Source organism: Nicotiana tomentosiformis, chromosome 9, assembly GCF_000390325.3.
Source record: "Nicotiana tomentosiformis chromosome 9, ASM39032v3, whole genome shotgun sequence".
NCBI lineage: Eukaryota > Viridiplantae > Streptophyta > Magnoliopsida > Solanales > Solanaceae > Nicotiana > Nicotiana tomentosiformis.
The window spans coordinates 41280207-41299304 of record NC_090820.1 but is presented as its reverse complement, the minus strand read 5'-3'; the positions used below and the strand labels follow the sequence as shown (position 1 = coordinate 41299304).

Below are 19098 nucleotides of genomic sequence, written 5' to 3'. Positions count from 1 at the left end.
GTTGCACAAATACATCAATATTATTATCTTGATTATTATTTTGTACCTCCTCCACTTTTTTTTTTACTTATGATCTCCTGGGCTAAGCTAGTGTAGATTCAATTTCTAGGTCTATGCAGTTACTAATACCACGATCGATTTCTGTGATTGTCTTCTCCCTTCAATTGTCCAGTAGGGCAGATTCATGGAGTGTCACATTCTTATTAATAATTAACCATGGAGTCTTTTGATCTGTACACCATAACATATAACCTTTCAGTCCAATTTCATACCCTAGAAATATGCAGTTTTTTGCCCTTGACTCAAGTTTGTCACTCCTCACACGAGCATAAACAGGACAACCAAATATCCTCATATTTGAATAATCATTAGGCGAACCGGATGATATCTCAAAAGGAGTTTTGAATTTAATAGTTGTGGATGGAGATCTGCTTACCAAATAACAAACTACATTAATTACTTCTATTTAAAAATCTTTGCTAACACATGAGTGTGAAATCATGCTTCATACCCTGTCACAAAGCGTTTTGTTCATACGTTTTACAATACCATTCTGTTGTGGTGTTTCAACACTAGTGCGGTGTCTCACTATGCCCTCTTTGTTGCATAAATTATTGAACTTTAAGTTAAAAAATTCCAACCTATTGTCTGTTCAAAGACGCTTAGTTCTTTTGTCTCCCTCTCAATCATCGTCTTTCATTTAATAAATGTCGAAAATATCTCATCTTTTGTTTTCAGAAAATACACTCATACTATTCTTGAGTGATCACCAATTAAATTTATGGAATACTTGACACAATTCTTGGAGGAAACTCTGTTTGGACACTACAATTTTAAAACGTATATAATTTGACTTGTTTCTAGTCTTGTGCTCTACCTTGTTGCTGAATTTAATCCTTATGTATTACCAAACACACAATGCTCACAAATATTCAGAATCTTGATTTTTGTACACATCAAGTAATTTCTGCTTGCTCAATCAAAATAATCTCTTGTCGCTCATATGACCAAGTTGCAAGTGTCACAATTGAGACTGATTCAAATTACTCTTTCCAGAAGCTACAACAGCTCCCCTTAAACTACAATGGCCTGAAGATAATATAATCTAAAATGCAACTTACCCTTCATGAGTACGATAAAGCCTTTACAAACTTTAAGTATTTAATTCTCGGAGTGAAAATTAAACCCCTGATCATCCAAAAATCCAAAGAGAAATAAATTTCTCTTCATCCGAGAAACATACCAATACTCAATTTTTATGATAATTATGTCGGACATCTCAACAAGATATTACTAATCTCCTCTACTGGTAATGGATTATCATATTCTAAGTTGACAATCCTACTCATCTACTTGTAAATTACAAACTAATTATTGTGTAGACCCAATTGAAAAGTTTCACCAGAATCAAAAACCCGGGAATTCTATCCATGACTAGAACTCACGGCATAAACTTTTCCTACATAATCATCAGAATTATTGCGAGTGTCAACAATATTTGCAAAAATATCTACTTTCTATTTTTTTCCTTCAGCTTAGAACAATCTCTCTTATAGTGATCTTGTTCCCCACACTCATAGTAATTCTGCTTTCTTGCTCCAAACTTCGATATGGTTTTAGATTATTTTTTTCTCTTAAAGTGTTTTTGTTGACTTCTTCCTCTACTCATAAGACCCTCGCCCCCAATTCTGTTGTATGTAAAGTTCTTTTTTAACTCTTTAGATTTTAGTGCATTACTTGCATCTTCTAGTGAAATACTTTATTCTGCATATAGCAACGTATCAATAAAAGTATGTAAGATGGTAGTAAAGAACATAATACCATCAAGGTTTCATCCTCACTCTCAATTTTGATGTTTACGTTCTTCGAGTCCATTATCTTAATTGAATTAAACTCATCAAGGTGAGTCTTAACCGGTAAACATCCATTCATACAGAGATTATACAATCTTTTTTTCCAGGTAGAGGTGGTTTGTCAGCGATTTCTTAAAACACAAATCTTTTAGCTTTGTCATAACTGATAAGTGGAAATTTTGACTACATATTAGCGCCTTTTAGCTTTCGTTTTAGTCCAAAAGTGTCTAATTGTATTCCCGAAAACTGATGAAATATGCTTACCTGCAGGAGTATTGGAAAATGAGCCACTACGATGAAATCTAACTCAAGGGGGAGTGATCTAAACAAGGATAAAAATCAGGCACATAAGCTCAAGTGCGGACCGCAGATTTCTATCTACGGCCGCAGAATGTGAAGAAAAATTGACAGAGCCCCAGTGCAAAGTGCGGATCGCACAATTATTGTGCGGCCGCAGAAGCTATGTAAGAGCCAAAGTTCAGAGAGTTTCATTTCAAGCTCAAGAAGAAATGCGTATCGCACAATAACTGTTCGGCCGCAGAAACAGCTATGCGACCGCACTCGGGAAATGTGCGGTCCGCAGAAGAGCCTAGTGCGGCTGCACCTAGAATTGTGCGGACCGCAGAACATGAGAGATGCGGACGTAATCCAGAATTGTGCGGCCTCAGAGTCAACTCCTGTCAAGATCTAAAGAGAAGTGCGGACCGCACATATAATTGTGTGGCCACAGAACCTCCGAAAGGGCAGTTTTGTCCGAAAATTCTAGCTTTGTATAAATAGACTACTTTCACGAAATTAGGTCAAGTTTGGAATATTGAAAGTCTTGTAGCCATTTTTACTTGCCTCTTTAGGAAACTTTAGCTTACTTTGGTGATTTAACATTGGATTTTTCTCTTTTAATCTTGCAATATGAATTTTATCATCTTTTCTCCTTTATTTTCTTCTAAACCCATTATGAGTAGCTAGATTTTTAGTTAGGGTTGTGACCCAACCCTAGTGTGTGAACCTAATGGGTGTTTGATTTATGGATTGTTTATGGTTGGGTGTTTATTATTTAGCCTTGTTCTTGCCTTTAATTGCAGAACTAATGGTTGTAAACATTAGTTTATACCTATTTGACTTGGTCACTACTTGAGAAAGAGAGACTTAGTCTAGGAAAACTTGGCTAACAAGAATTTGGGATAAAATCAAGAGATTTATAGTTCCAATTAAAGGGTTGAACCTAGAGATAGTAAAACCCGACTTGAGCATTTTATCAACTGTTTAGTTCAATACCCATTTGGACTTGACAAAGCTAATTTGGGCAAAATCACTCTCTTATCGAGAGGTATTGAGTGAGTATTTGAGTGTTGATTGCTATAATATACCCCGACCAACACAACAAGCTTTAACGTTTATAACCCATTAGGTAAACACCTAGGTGAAGGTCATACTCCTAGGACGTTTTATATTTTTGAAAACCATCCAAAAACAATATTCTCTAGTTTTATATCTTTAGAATTGTAATCCTTAACGTAATTTTAGAAGTAAAAACAAAACCATATTTGTGAAAGTGCGACCAAGATACTTCACGTGCTTTATCCTTACCACTAATCCCATCTCAACTCCCTGTGGATTCGATCCCGACTCCTTGTTGGGTATTATTATTGCAATCGACCGTTTCACAACCCCAAATAGAGGTGTGACTTGGACGAGACCAATTTTTGGCGCCATTGCCGGGGAGCTAAAAACGGATTTAGCTATATATTTGGTTTTGTGTGTGAATTGTCTTCTTTTCCTTCTGTGTTACTAATCTTTTTGGTGAAACAATTATAGGTGAAACAATGGCTCTCAACAATAATGATCCTCTCGAAAACACAACTTTTGGGGATGTGGACGAGGAAGATCACCAAGTGGTAGAGGTTGCTCTTTAACCTCAAGCAACTAGACGAGGTTGATCGCCTCAAGACAACGTTCCCGATCCACCGCCCAAATCCACCAAGAGCGGCTCCACACCGGGTGTTGCCGAATGAAGGGTATGCAAGTGCCATAGTCCCGCCCTGCATTAGGATGGGTAACTTTCAAATCACAAATGTTATGCTCATATTGCTAGAGCAACGAGGATTTTTCACCGGGGCTCCGAATCAAAATGCGTACAAACACTTGAAAGGGTTTGTGGCCACTTGCTGGGAGAGTAAACCGACAAACGTCTCCGAGGATGCTTTAAGGTTGAGGCATTTCCTTTCTCTCTACGGGGGAAAGCCTTGGATTGGTCAGAAAGGTTGCCAAATTATTCGATCCATACATGGGATGAATTGGCGAAGAAATTTATTTCCAATTTCTTTTTTCCCGGGCATATAGCTATTCTTAGAGACGAGATTCTAGAATTCAAATAAGAACCCAATGATCCGTTGCATGAAATATGAGAGAGGTACAGAACTATGGTGAAAGAGTTCCCAAACAATGACATGACGGAGGCTATGATTCAACAAACTTTCTACAGGGGGATCAATACTACCAATCAATGAGTGGTCAACCAACTTGCCGGTGGAAATTTCATGACAACGCCATATGCGGAAGCTTGTGAGATATTAGATGAAATGGCGGATACTTCATCAGCAGAGCAAAGTAGAGCAAATGTTCCTCAAGGTGATCCAAGCATGATTCACCTACATGAAGAATTGCATGATCATGGGCAAGTAATTTCCGAGTTGACCACCACAATGAATCAATTAGCCAAGGCTCAACTTCAACAAGTGCAAGGTCCTAAGCAAGTCAATGCAATGGAGGGAGTTAATATGATGGTAAACAGGAGAAGGCAAAAGGGTCCTCAAGTGCAAAACCGTGCGGAACATTATGTGCAAAAAGATAGTGGGTTTAATCAAGATGAATCTTACAATGACCAAGAGGAGGAAGTACAATATGTGAACAACTTCCAAGGGCAAATAAACAACTCTGAAGGTCCGAATCAACAACAATGGCGACCTCGGGGTAATCAAGGAAATTGGAACAATCAAAATAATCAAGGAAATTGGAACGGTCAAAATAACCAAGGCAATTTGGAGTGGCAGTAGTAAAGGATATTTGGGAGGCAACAACCAAGGAGGATCGATCAATAACCAAGGAAATCGGGGGTCGGGCTTTCAAAGGCCCCCGATGTATCAACAACCGAGCAACCCGCCTCCTTATCCTTCCCACGGTCCAAGCTCTTCCAACAATGATATGGGATGAATTTAGAACATGTTCAAACAAATGATGGAGAAGAATTCCGACTTTGATGCTCATCTAGCCTCTCACAACACTTCAATTCGCAATTTGGAAGTTCAATTGGGGAAAATTTCGCAAGCTTTAAACACTCGTCCTAAGGGGGTACTACCAAGTGACACGGTGGTGAACCCAAAAGGTGGGAACAGCACGGGACATACCATGGACGTGATTACAAGGAGTGGAAAAGGTGGGGATGCACCAACCTCATGTCAAAGGAAAATTGTGGATGATGAGCAAGTGGTACAAGAAGATGAGATCCCAAACAATGTGGTCCAAGCAAATGGTGAAGTAAGAATTGATATCGATAACAATGTGAAGGACACTCAAGAGGAAGTGAAAACGTCTAGGGAGAACATTGTTGACATACAGGAACCGGTAGTGCCAAAGGCTAAGGCACCAATGCCAAGGTATCGTCCTCCATACCATCAAAGGTTTGCCAAGCAAAATGGAGAGAATCAATTCAAAATGTTTATTGACATGATGAAGAGTCTATCTATTAATGTGCCATTGGTTGAGGCTTTGGAGCAAATTCCCGGTTATGTAAAGTTCATGAAGGACTTGGTGACAAAGAAGCCGTCGATGAATTGTGAAACTATAAAGATGACTCCTCAAGTGAATGCAATTGTGCACTCAATGGCTCCTAAATTGGAAGATCCCAGCGCTTTCACAATCCCTTGTACCATTGGAAGTGCCGAATTTGCTAAAGCTCTTTGTGATCTTGGGGAAAGTATCAATTTCATGCCCTATTCAGTTTTCAAGACTTTAGGAGTTGGGCAACCAAAACCCACATCTATGAGATTACAAATGGCGGATCGTACCATGAAGAGACAGTTGGGTATAATTGATGATGTGTTGGTTCGTGCTGATAAATTCATTATCCCAACAGATTTTGTGATTCTTGATTGTGAAGTGGACTATAAGGTGCCGATAATTCTGGGTAAACCTTTCCTTGCTACGAGGAAGGCTCTTGTTGATGTGGAAGCCGGTGAACTCACTTTTCGGGTGGATGATGAAAAGGTGGTTTTCCATGTGTGCAAATCTATGAGGCAACCGAATAGCAATAAAGTGTGTTCGTTTATGGACTTGATGACCGATGTGATTATTGATGATACTAGTACCATGATGAATGTTGATGATACTTTGGAGGTCGTTTTGCTTAACCTTGATGATGACGAGATGGATGGCTATGTGGAATGCGTGAACTCATTGTAAGGAATGGGGTCGTACACTTATGAACTCCGCAAATTGTTCTTGGATCTTGAAAATCAGAAGACTCCTCCAACAAAACCCGCAATCGAGGAGCCTCCCACTTTAGAGTTAAAGCCATTGCCTCCGCATCTCAGGTATGAATTCCTTGGCCCTTGTTCTACTTTACCAGTTATTCTTTCTTCTTGTTTGACTAACGTGCATGTATACTCCACATTGGCGGTGCTACAAAAGAGAAAGAAAGCTATTGGATGGACATTGGCGGATATTCGGGGAATAAGCCCCGCATTTTGCATGCACAAGATTAATTTGGAGGAAGATTCCAAACCCTCCATTGAACATCAAAGGAGGAAATGAAGCAATACAAGAGGTGGTCAAAAAGGAGATCATCAAGTGGTTAGATACAGGGGTTGCTTACCCCATTTCCGATAGTTTGTGGAACTCTTCAGTGCAATGTGTCCCAAAGAAAGGGAGCATGACGGTGGTTACCAATGACATGAACGAGTTGATTTCTATAAGAACGGTGACCGGGTGGAGAGTGTGTATGGACTATCTCAAGCTCAACAAAGTCACAAGGACGGATCATTTCCCACTTCCCTTCCTAGATCAAATGCTTGATAGGTTCGCCGATCCTGCTTTCTATTGTCTCCTTGATGGGTATTTCGGCTACAATCAAATTCTTATTGCTCTGGAGGATAAAGAGAAGACTACTTTCACATGTCCCTATGGTACTTTCGCAATCTCGCGGATGTCATTTGGGTTATGCAATGCACCGGTGACTTTTCAAAGGTGTATGATGACTATCTTCATGGACATAGTGGAAGATTTCATTGAAGTCTTTTTGGATGACTTTTTGGTGGTCGGGAATTCTTTTCATGATTGCTTGAAAAATTCGGATAAGGTCTTAGCAAGATGTGAAGAGACGAACTTGGTGTTGAATTGGGAGAAATGTCATTTCATGGTTGAGGAAGGCATTGTCCTAGGCCACAAAATTTCAAAGAGTGGCATTGAGGTCGACAAGGCAAAAATAGAGGTGATTTCTAAACTTCCAACTCCAACATCCGTGAAGGGAGTGAGGAGTTTCTTTGGTCATGCGGGGTTCTACCGGCGTTTCATCAAGGATTTTTCCAAAGTGGTGAACCCCTTGTGTAAGCTTTTGGAGAAAGATGCCAAATTCCATTTCAATGAGGATTGCATGAAGGCATTTGAATTGCTCAAGTTCAAATTGACAACTACTCCTATTATCACCGCCCTGAATTAGAGCTTGCCTTTTGAGCTCATGTGTGACGCTAGTGATGTGGCGGTCGGAGCAGTTTTGGGGCAACGTTTTAACAAGATATTTCATTTGGTCTACTATGCTAGTAAGACCATGAATGATGCCCAAGTCAATTACACTGTGACCGAAAAAGAGCTCTTTGCTATTGTTTTTGCTATGGAGAAGTTATGCCCGTACTTGATGGGTACAAAAGCAATTGTCCACACGGATCATGCGCCACTTTGGTACCTTATGAGCAAGAAAGATTCAAAGGCTCGGTTAATGAGATGGGTGCTTTTATTGCAAGAGTTTGATCTAGATATCCAAGACCGCAAAGGCAGTGAAAACCAAGTGGCGGACCACTTCTCTCGCTTGGAGGAGGAGGGGAGGCCACATGACGGCCTTGAAATCAATGACTTCTTCCCCGACGAGAAACTTCTAGCCATTTCAATGATCGAGGTGCCATGGTTAGCTGATTTAGCAAATTATCTTGTGAGTGGTATTGTACCGGATGAGTTCTCTTCAAACCAAAGGAAGAAGCTCGAACGGGATTTCCTAGACCATTATTGGGATGAACCGTACCTCTACCAGATTTGTACCGATGGCATGATTAGAATATGTGTTCCATAGGAGGAACAAGTTGAAATTCTTGGGGCTTGTCATTCTTCACCCTACGGTGGTCACCACGGGGGAGCAAGAACGTTAGCCAAAGTGTTGAGTCGTGGATTCTATTAGCCTACTCCCTACAAGGATGCAAGTGATCTAGTAAAGTATTGTGATAAATGTCAAAGGGACGGTGGGATTTCAAAGAAAAATAAGATACCCTTCACCACCATCTTGGAAATTGATATTTTTGATGTGTGGGGTATTGATTTCATGGGACCATTTGTAAGCTCTTTGTGGGAACACCTATATTTTGGTAGCTGTGGATTATTTTTCAAAATTGGTTGAGGCAGTTGCTCTACCCAACAACGAAGCTAGAAGTATAGTGGCATTTTTGAAAAAGAACATCTTCACAAGGTTTGGTACTCCGCAGGCCATTATAAGCGATGGGGGTCGCATATTTGCAACAAAGCTTTTGATACCTTGCTTAACAAGTATGGTGTCACTCACAAAGTCATGACCCCCTATCACCCTCAAGCAAGCGGACAAGTGGAAGTCTCCAACCGGGAGATCGAGAGTATTTTGTCAAAAATAGTGAATGCCAACCGGACGGATTGGTCAAAGAAACTTGATGATGCTTTATGGGCTTATAGGACGGCTTACAAAACACCGATTGGGATATCTCCATACCAGTTAATGTTTGGGAAAGCTTGTCACCTTCCGGTGGAACTTGAGCACAAGGCCATGTGGGCTTTGAAGAAGCTAAATCTTGAGTTGGATGTCGCCTCCAACTTAAGGGTGGTACAATTGAATGAGCTAGATGAATTTTGATACTATGCATATACAAGTTCATCCTTATACAAGGAGAAGATGAAGTACCTCCATGACAAGTACATTCGAAACAAGGATTTTAAAGAAGGTGATCTTGTGTTATTGTTCAATTCTCAATTACGGATGTTTCCGGGAAAGTTGAAGTCTAAGTGGAGTGGCCCGTTTGAAGTTGTGATCGTGACACCCTTTGGTGCATTGGACTTGAAGAATAAAAATTATGAAGTGTTTAGAGTCAATGGTCACCGGGTGAAGCACTATCTGGGAAAAGTTGGTGATGGCCATGTAGTGGCAATGATTCATTTCAAGTGATTGATGGTAATTTGCGTCGTGCCGCGACGTTAAATCAGGCGCTTCTTGGGAGGCAACCCATGTTTTTTTTTCTTTTTATTCTTCTTTAGATAGGTCTTATTTTGTGCTAACTAGTTTTGAAGTGTGTTGCAGGAATGAGTTTGCTTTGCAGGAATTGTGCTCAGAAAAAGTGGCTAAGTGTGAAAAACGTGCGGACTGCTTATTTAATGTGTGAACCACACAATTTTGAAGGCCACAACACAAAGGGAATCTGCGGCCACACAATTCTTGTTGCAGCCGCACAACCGGAGATCAGAAATTGCAAACTCTCTGAAGTTGTGCATGTGAAAGAAATGGCCAAAGTGCGGCCGCACAAGGAAATGTGCGGTCCGCACAAAAATATGCGGCCGCACTCAAAAATATGCGGACCGCAGATCATCAGAAGGGTAATTTGTAACAGGTAAAGGAGTGTGGACCGCACACAAAATTGTGCGGCTACACTCAGCTCTTGAGTCCTTGTCCTAACCGGCCAACTATAAATAGTTCCTCCTCATCACTGTTCAAACATTACGAACTCTGAACATTTGACACTAGGGAAAGCACAGTGCACTCAATTGATTCAAGAATCTCACTCTCATTTCATCATCTTTGATTCTTTCTTGCATCACTACATTACTGGTATGTTCAATTCATCATTAAATTTTTCAGTTTGCTTAATTTTGTTCATAATTAGTTTAGTTATTTTTAGCCCTAATGTCAAAATTCATCATCATGTGAGGGTAAAATTGTATGGGTAACTTCATAATTCCTAATTGGGTGATGGGTAAACTCTGTATCATGTCTAAATTACCAATACCATGTCTAAATTGTGCATGAATTGAAAAACACTAAGTAACTGCCGTTTGTTTTTGAATTGTGCAGCCGCACAAGGAATTGTGCGGTCCGTAGATCATTAGGCTAGGGAAAATATTGTGCAATGATTGTGCGGACCGCACACAAAATTATGGGGTCCACAAAAATTTAATCGCGGCCGCAGAAAAGTGTGTGCGGCCATAGATTGATCAATTCTTTGACTTCAGAGAGTTATCATTTTGGAGCTTGAAATTGTGCGACCACACTCAAGATTGTGCGGTCGCACTTAATATTGTGCGGACCGCAGAACCATCAGTGCGGACACACTTCCAAAATTGTGCGGTCCGCACAAGCCCATCTGCGGCCGCACCCAAAAATGTGTGGACCGCACTTCCCCCAATCTGCATATTGTTTGTCTACAACTGTCTGATACTTTGGATTTGAACTATAACTGATTCATATTGCTATGTATTACAGACAATGGTTAAATCACGGGGATGAGGTGATACATCCAAGGGGAGGGGTGAACCCTCCCGAGGCCGAGGCAGGGGTACCCTACCACTCTCAGTGCAAAAAGAGGTATCTAAAAAGGCAACTGCAGAGCCCTTTGAGTCAAGTTCATACATCCCGTCTAGGGAAGCATCAGAGGTCCACTTTTTGGAAGAACGACCTAATGCCCAATCTCAGTCACATAAATTTCCAGGGAGATACCAGTTCTGAAATAAGCCTTCCACCTCAGCAAGCACTTCTGAAGGTTCAGATGATGACAGTCAAGGTTTAGAACCCTCATCTACTCATGCCCCTGCCGCACCAGTCACAGTTAATGATGATGATGATATTCCAGATGACGGTCGAGGGGGTGATACCAGAGTTGCCGGCCTCGAGAGGTCGAAAAAGAAGGAAATTTAGGAAGATAGATTTGTGAGCCTGACCGCTACAGGTTTCGAGAATGGTGGCCTCAGAGACCGCTCAGACTTGAGCGTCAGTTACTTTTGAAAGACTTGGATAGGTACAATCCAAATGTGGAAAAATGGTTTGGGGAGAGAAAATGGTGGACATGGTTCACTAAAAGGGTGGTGGATGCCAAAAAGCACTTAGTCCGGGAGTTCTACGCCAATCTGGCGCACATCAAGAGGGGGACTAAGGTGACTAAGGTGAGGAACTTAAAAGTACGATTTTATCAGAGCACCATGAACACTTATTTGGGGCTCGAGGATATAGAGCCAATGTAGTAGTTAGAAAAGTTCGCAATGGGTGATGCAGCTCGCCCTTGGCTAGTTGAGATACTAGCAACTCCAGGACCACCACCACCATGGATCACAACAGGGGTTCCCATTTAGCGGAACACCCTCAACTTTGAAGCAAAATGGTGGCAAACATTTATGTGCAATTGCATAGATCCAATTCGGAATGAAAACAATATCCCAATCCCTTGGACAGTCCTAGTTGCTTCCATTATGGCCGAGTACCCAATCAATGTGGGTGCCATCATGTAGGCCAACATGTCTCTCATTGTCAGGTAGGGTGAAAGCTCTTATCCGTATCCCAACACTATCACAGAGTATCTCATGGATGCGGGGGTGGAGCCCAAGAACTTTGATACAAAGGTTAGGGCTAAGAAGCCTTTCTCCTGGTACTCTCTCAAGGACCCAAGGAACCCGAAGTACAAGGGTAAGTCGACTACTACCGTAGGCCAGTCTGATGAGCCGTCGGTGGTAGTTGCAGATTCAGCTACCATGCCTTCTACAGTAGCCATGCCTTCCACAGCAGCCGATCCTTCCACCGATACAACTGCCATACCTCCACCTCCATCTCCAGGGCCATCAGTATCAGTGTCTTCCTCCTCTACTTATTCACTCTCTGCGCTGCGAGTCTCTCAGACACTGGTAAGTCTCAACAACTAGATGTAGACAACTACTGCAAAGTTGTCTGACCTATCCAGTGTTGTTGCAGCTCAAAATTCTACCTCAGCACCCCAAATTCCTCCGTCAGTAGAGGAAACTTTGAAGAAAATATTGGAGAATCAGAAAACCATCATGGACACCTTGGTGGCACATGGGGGAGCAATTGAGGAGCTTGGGAAGCAGGTGAAGAAGATGAGGAAATCTCAGGCTTCAAGGAAATCAGTTGACAAATTGAGACGAGAGGTGACCAAGATAGCAGCCGCTGGAGATCTTCCATTTGACTTACTGATGGAGACAGATCCATCAGCACCATCAGCACCAGTGGCACCAGCTGGCCAGTCTGAGGAGCCAGACCTTGCTGCCCACACTGCTGAGGCGGTGCTACAGATGTTCACCAACCGAGCTACTCCCCGAGTAGAGGATGATGAGATCCAGTTGGAGGAGCGTGAGGCAGGTGATGCTGCTATGGACACCGAGACCACATAGGGAGTCGTCTCTACTTTTTCCCTTCCTTGTTTTTGTTTTGTTAAGAATTGAGGATAATGTTTATTTTTATTCAGGGGGGTGGAGTCTATTTTGATTTGACATTTGACATTGGCCTGTAATAATTGGTAACATTCTCTTTTTATTTTTACTTTCATTATGTACATATTCTTCTCTCACTATTGATGTATATATTCTCTTTCCCTTTCTCAGTTTGTATATTCATATATGCTTTCACCAGTTTACTTCGTAGCTTCTTTATTTTGTTTTCTCAGTAGTCAATGTTTAGTCTAATAGCTTCTTATTTACTTTAATAGTTTCTTTTTAATTTAGTAGTTTCTTTTCATGTTTAAGTGATCAATAAGCCTTTGGTTTTCTTAATGCCACGATTCTTTCCAAAGGTGGCTTTTGTGAGAACCGGGTGACTCATTCCAACGATGGATGGCATGACAACCTTCTTAAGGGATTGAGTCCGTTTTTTATGTTTAGGTAAGAACAGTAGTAACAATGAATAAGAGGACCTAATTGAGTCGAACTAAAAGAGTCAACCATGCTTCACTTGGTACCAACACACTTAACTACATGCTTATGATTAAAAACAAGTTTTTGGAAATAAATAACTCTAGTTAGTGACCTTTTGACTCTTGTGTTGACTTAAGCAATCATCGAGTGGTTTAGTTGAACCATTAGTGATTTTCAATCTCAAATATGATTGTTGTGGGACCTCGACTCTATCCTCTTTAACAATCCAGCTATGTGAGAGGTGAGATGTTTTGTTGCAAGTCCAAGTACACGTGCGTATGGTCTAGAACTTTCCCCTAATGTGTTTCTAGGCGAAATTCTAAGTTTTGCTTGGTTTGAGAAGTGATTGTAGGCTCTCCTTGACCAATTTTGAAATTTTTCATGACCCACCAATGTTTTTATCCCTAGTCAACCCTTTTGAGTCTAAAACCTTTCTCATTTGATAACCATGTTATAAGCCTTTACCCATTTTGTAGTGATCCTCTCTTGGCACCTGAGCTTTCCTTAACACTCTTGAGAAACAATTGGCTAAAACATAAGTTTGGGGAGAGACAAGAAATTTGAAAGTGGTATCAAGGTACAAAAAGAGAAAAGAAATGAAGAAAAGGAAAGGCAAAGAAAAAGAAAGAAAGAACAAAAGAAAACAAAATGTAAAATGAAAGTGAATAAGTTGAAGAGTTGAAGGGATTCAAAGAAAAGAAAAAATGCAAAGCATGGATAAAACAAAGAAGGAGAAAACGAATATCATGACCAAGAAAGAGTGATGTTAAGTCGCTCTAGTTCCCCCGAGAAAACAGAAAATGACTCAAAGAGTCGGCAAAGCATGAGCCAAAAAGAGAAAATGGAGTGCTAAAGGAAAGATGAACCCGTTCTATTCCAACATTTCCTACCTTAGTCCAAAAGCCTTCATTACATTCCGAAAACATCCTATGTGATTTCAAGCCGAGTGAACTTACATTAGTAGTGATTTACATGAGGGGCAAGCATATGGTACTTAGAGCCGTACTTGTGACATTCTTTTGAGAGAGATGAGCGAACTTTTCACAAATCCTTGAAGTGAATGCTACATTCTTAAGTGAGATATGCCAACGGAAAGTAGAGGAGGAGGAGTTTGGGATCCACAATGACCTACATGAAAGTGCGAACTTACTTGATGAGCAAAGTCAACTCTTGATACTTTAGTGTCACATTAGAACTATTTGTTCTTAAAACTTCAAATCATTGCCTTGTTGATAATTCATAAGTGTCGTGGGTAATTGTTGGTTCCAATTGATGTGTGTTTGATTCACCTTAGATTAGCTGGAATAAATCTCATCTTGTGGAGGTGGGAATTACCTTATTTGCTTAAGGACAAGCAAAAGCTTAAGTTTGGGGGAGTTGATAAGTGGGAATTTTGACTACTTATTAGCGCCTTTTAACTTTCATTTTAGTCCGAAAGTGCCTAATTGTATTCCCGAAAACTGATGAAATATGCTTACCTGTAGGAGTATTAGAAAATGAGCCACTATGATGAAATCCAACTCAAGGAGGAGTGGTCTGAACAAGAACAAAAATCAGGCATAGAAGCTCAAGTGCGGATCGCAGATTTCTATCTGCGGCCGCGGAATGTGAAGGAAAATCAACAGAGCCCCAGTGCAAAGTGCGGACCGCACAATTATTATGCTGCCCCAGAAGCTACATAAGAACCAAAGTTCAAAGAGTTTCATTTCAAGCTCAAGAAGAAATGCGGACCGCACAATAATTGTTTGACAGAAACAGCTATGCGACTGCACTCAGGAAACATGCGGTCCGCAGAAGTGCCCAGTGCGGACGCACCTAGAATTGTGCGGACCGCGGAACATGAGAGATGCGGCCCCAGAGTCAACTCATGTCAAGATCTGAAGAGAAGTGCAGACCGCACATATAATTGTGTGGCCGCAGAACCTCCGAAAGGGCAGTTTTGTCCGAAAATTCTAGCTTTGTATAAATAGACTACTTTCACGAAATTAGATCAATAGCATCTCATAAAAATACAATTTAAAGCAACACAAGTAATAAATCAATAATAAAATACTCAGCCCGCATACAATTCCGGAAAATAAATATTTTCTTTTCAAGTATAATAGTAAAACTCAAATCTTTTGCCGAAATCACCGAAAATATGAGTAAGTCTAAAATTTGTGATTTTTCTCAAAACCTTTAACGACAGATAAGAAATTCCATTATCTGATGGCATGAGGAAAAATACTTCTCTATGCCTACATATCAAGTATGCATGTCTAATGCAATGCAGAACAATGATGAACTCATGTGCTCACACTCTCAGAGTACTCAATCTCACTGTCTCGCATTTTCAATCATCACGCTCAATATTCAGCACACTCAATCACTCGGCACTGTACAAGGCAGATCCATCCCAAATATAAATGACAACTCGCATACAGTCACTCAGTACTGTATATGGCCAATCTAGCGCATGGAAGATCCATCCCAAATATATATATAATAACTAACATTCAGTCACTCAGTACTGTATAGGGCCAATCAAGCCCAGGGAAGCTCCATCCCTCAATATAAATAATTAGGCAAGATCCATGCCCAGGGAAGATCTATCCCTCAATATAATATCAACTGCGCTCACTGTGGGTGTGCATACTCAGGAGGGGCTCCTTCAGCCCAAGCGCTATAATGAGCCAAATCTAGGCATAAATCAATAAAACACGCTGCGGCGTGCAGCCCAATCGCATAAATATCACTCACAATCAGGCCCTCGGCCTTACTGAGTCATCAATCTCTCTAGTCTCTCGGGCTCACAATGTCATGAAACTAGCCCAAAATGATGATATGATGTAGCAATAAATAGCAATAGAGACTGAGATATGATATGCAACAAATGAACATGACTGAGTATGAAATTATAATTTAAACATATAATTCGATAGCATAAATGACCTCAGTGGGTCCCAATAATACCAACATTTGCCTAAGCATGATTTCTAACATGAGTCACAACTCAATTTCTCTAACGCATGGAAAATACAAGTTAATTGACTACACAACTCTACAAAATCAACCGAGTCTCAATTTCAACGGTGCACGCCCACACGTACATCACCTAGCATGTGCGTCACCTCCAAACAAATCACGTAACACGTAATTGGGGGTTCCAATTTAAAAGTATTACTTACCTCGAATAAGCCAAATCTAATACCGAGCAAGCCAGACGATGCACCAAAATTCCATCACGCACGTACCGACCTCCGAACGGCTCGAAACTAGCCAAAAGCAACTCAAATACATCAAATAATACCAAAGGAAACAAACTCAATCGATAAAGGTTGAATCTTTAATCAAAAGCCAAAAATCAACCCAAAAGTCAGAACTCGACTAAATTATAAAATCCGATGGTTCATTCAGTTACGAGTCCAACCATACTAGTTTCAGCCAAATCCGACTCCGAATCAATGTTCAAAACTCAAAAACTCACTCAATGAAACTTTAGGCAAAACCCCCCAATTTCGCTCTTGAAATCCTCAATCAAATGCCAAAAATGAAGATAGATTCATGAAATATAATAAAAAATTAGTGGAGAACACTTACCCCAATCCATATGATAAAAATCGCTTCAAAACGCATCTCAATCCGATCTCCATAGCTCCAAATATGCAAAAATGACCGAAACCTTCAAAATAGAGTACTTTATACAATGTTCCAGGGGTACCCTTCGTGATCGCGGTCAAAAACCTCACGATTGCGATTACAAAATTTGGCAGGACAATTTTTACCCTATGCGGTCGCGGCCATTTCCTCGCGATCGCGATGAAAAAACTTCCATTTAACCCTTCCCAACTCTTCTCAGACATCCTGTAGTATATTAACCATAACATTTTGTACAAAACTGCAAATGACAAACGATTTAAGTTTCCAAATTCCTTATAGATTGCAAGTTATATACTTCGAAAGTCGGGTCAGTGCAGCAGAGATTTTCTTCTATGCAATCGTGTAAAGGCTTTTGCGATCGTGATTCACAGCTCCATTTTTCCTATTTTTCTCTTCTCTATCGCAACCAAATCCACGCTATCGCAATGTAGACCCCTGTAGCCAAAAAGCAGGAACTAAATATGGCTTAGAAATGGTCCGAAATCACCCCGAAACTCACCCGAGACCCTCAGAACTCCGTCGGAACATACCAACAAGTCTCATAACATAACACGGACCTACTCGAGGCCTCAAATCATGCATAACAACATCAAAATCATGCATCGCACCTTAATTCGAACTTGAATAAACTTTGAACTTTCGACTTCCAAAACTCGCGTAGAAACATATCAAATTAACCCGAAATGAACCCAAATTTTGTACACAAGTCCCAAATAACATAACGAAGCTATTCCAATTCCTGGAACCACAATCCATATCCGATATCCTCAAAGTCTACCACCGATCAAACTTATGAACTTTCCAAACCTTCGAATTTCCAACTTTTACCGATTTCGGCCGAAACCTTCTAGAGACATCTAAATGTTAATCCGGGCATACGCCCGAGTCCAAAATCACCATTCGGACCTAACGGAACCATCAAAACTCAAATCCAAGGTCAAATACTTAAAAGCCAAACTTGATCAACTCTTTCAATTTAAAGCTTCCTAGTTGAGAATCATTCTTTCAAATAATTCTGAATCACCCGAAAATCGAAATTGATGATACACATAAGTTATACTATATCATACGGAGCTACTCATGCCCTCAAACCACCGAGCAAAGTGCAAATGCTCAAAATGACCGGTCGGGTCGTTACAAGATATCATGTAACAATAATTTCAACTAAAAGTGACTCAACAATAAAAGAAATCACATAATGGTAAAAGTGGTAATGACATCAAATAAAGAATATAAAAGCAAACTCGACAAGTAAAGGATGTGACATATAACAACAACTTTAAATAAAGCATGTGATAGCAAACATGACGAATAAAGATATAACATGTGCTAACAATTCCAAATAAATATATGAAAGAAGCGTAAGAGTCTAAACCAGTCAATTTCCACATATAAGCCCAAGTACGTACCCATCACCTCACGTATACGGCTTTCACATAACACAAATAACACATACGACTCAAATCCTAAGGGATAGTTTTCCCCACAAAAAGTTAGGCAAGATACTTACCTCGAAGAAGCTAAACCGATACTCTAAAGTGACCTTCTCGTGTGAAACAACCTCCGGATGGCTCAAATCTAGCCAAAATAACATAATATCATAAATTAAAATCATAGAAAACAATTTCGGATAATGAAGTTTCGATCTTTAATGAAAACTAAAACGTCAACCCAAAAAATCAACCCCGAGCCCACATCTCGGAATCTGACAAAATCCGAACTCCTATTTCAATACGAGTCCAACCATACAAAAATATTTCCATTCTGACATCAAATCGTACTTCAAACCATCATTTTACATTTTTGAAAGTTTATACAAAAATTCTCATTTTCTCCCATTTAAATCATTAATTTAATGTTACAAATAAAGATAAAATCATAAAATATAATCAATTCCGGATAAAAACACGTATCCCAATCCAAATCGAAGAACCCCTTCAAAATCGCCCAAAACCGAGGTCTATAACTCAAGATATGATAAAAATGGCCAAACCCTCGAAATTTAAACATTCTGCGAGAGATTCCACTTTTGCGAACCAAGGAATGCACCTGCGAGCCCGTATTTGCGAGCGATGGCTTGCATCTGGGAAAATAGCTTTCCAGATGAAGATCTGCATCTTCAGAAAGGTAGTCGTACCTACGACAGCGCAGAAGCGCAAAACAAACCGCAGAAGCGCAAAAAATCTCTTTAGCCTCCAACATGCATCTGTGACCCACTCTCCGCAGATGCGATGTCGCACCTGCGGTTACCTAGTCGCAGAAGCGGAAAACCTGACCATGCAAAAACACGCAGAAGTGGGTCAGCACCTGCGCTCCAAAATGCCCAGATGTGAAGCAACAGAACCAGGCATGCCCAAAAATATGAAAATGATCTGAAACTCGTCTGAAACACAACCGGGGACCCCGGGACCCCGTC

At 40.5% G+C, this 19098-nt stretch overlaps 1 protein-coding gene across 1 annotated transcript; it reads left to right on the top strand.

Annotated features, from left to right (window-relative positions):
• Window positions 1-5087: 5087 nt before the first annotated feature.
• On the top strand, window positions 5088-6311 carry LOC138898657 (uncharacterized). The gene has a single exon (XM_070184737.1). The coding sequence runs from the start codon at window positions 5088-5090 to the stop codon at window positions 6309-6311; it is 1224 nt and encodes a 407-aa protein (XP_070040838.1).
• The last annotated feature ends 12787 nt before the right edge of the window (window positions 6312-19098 follow it).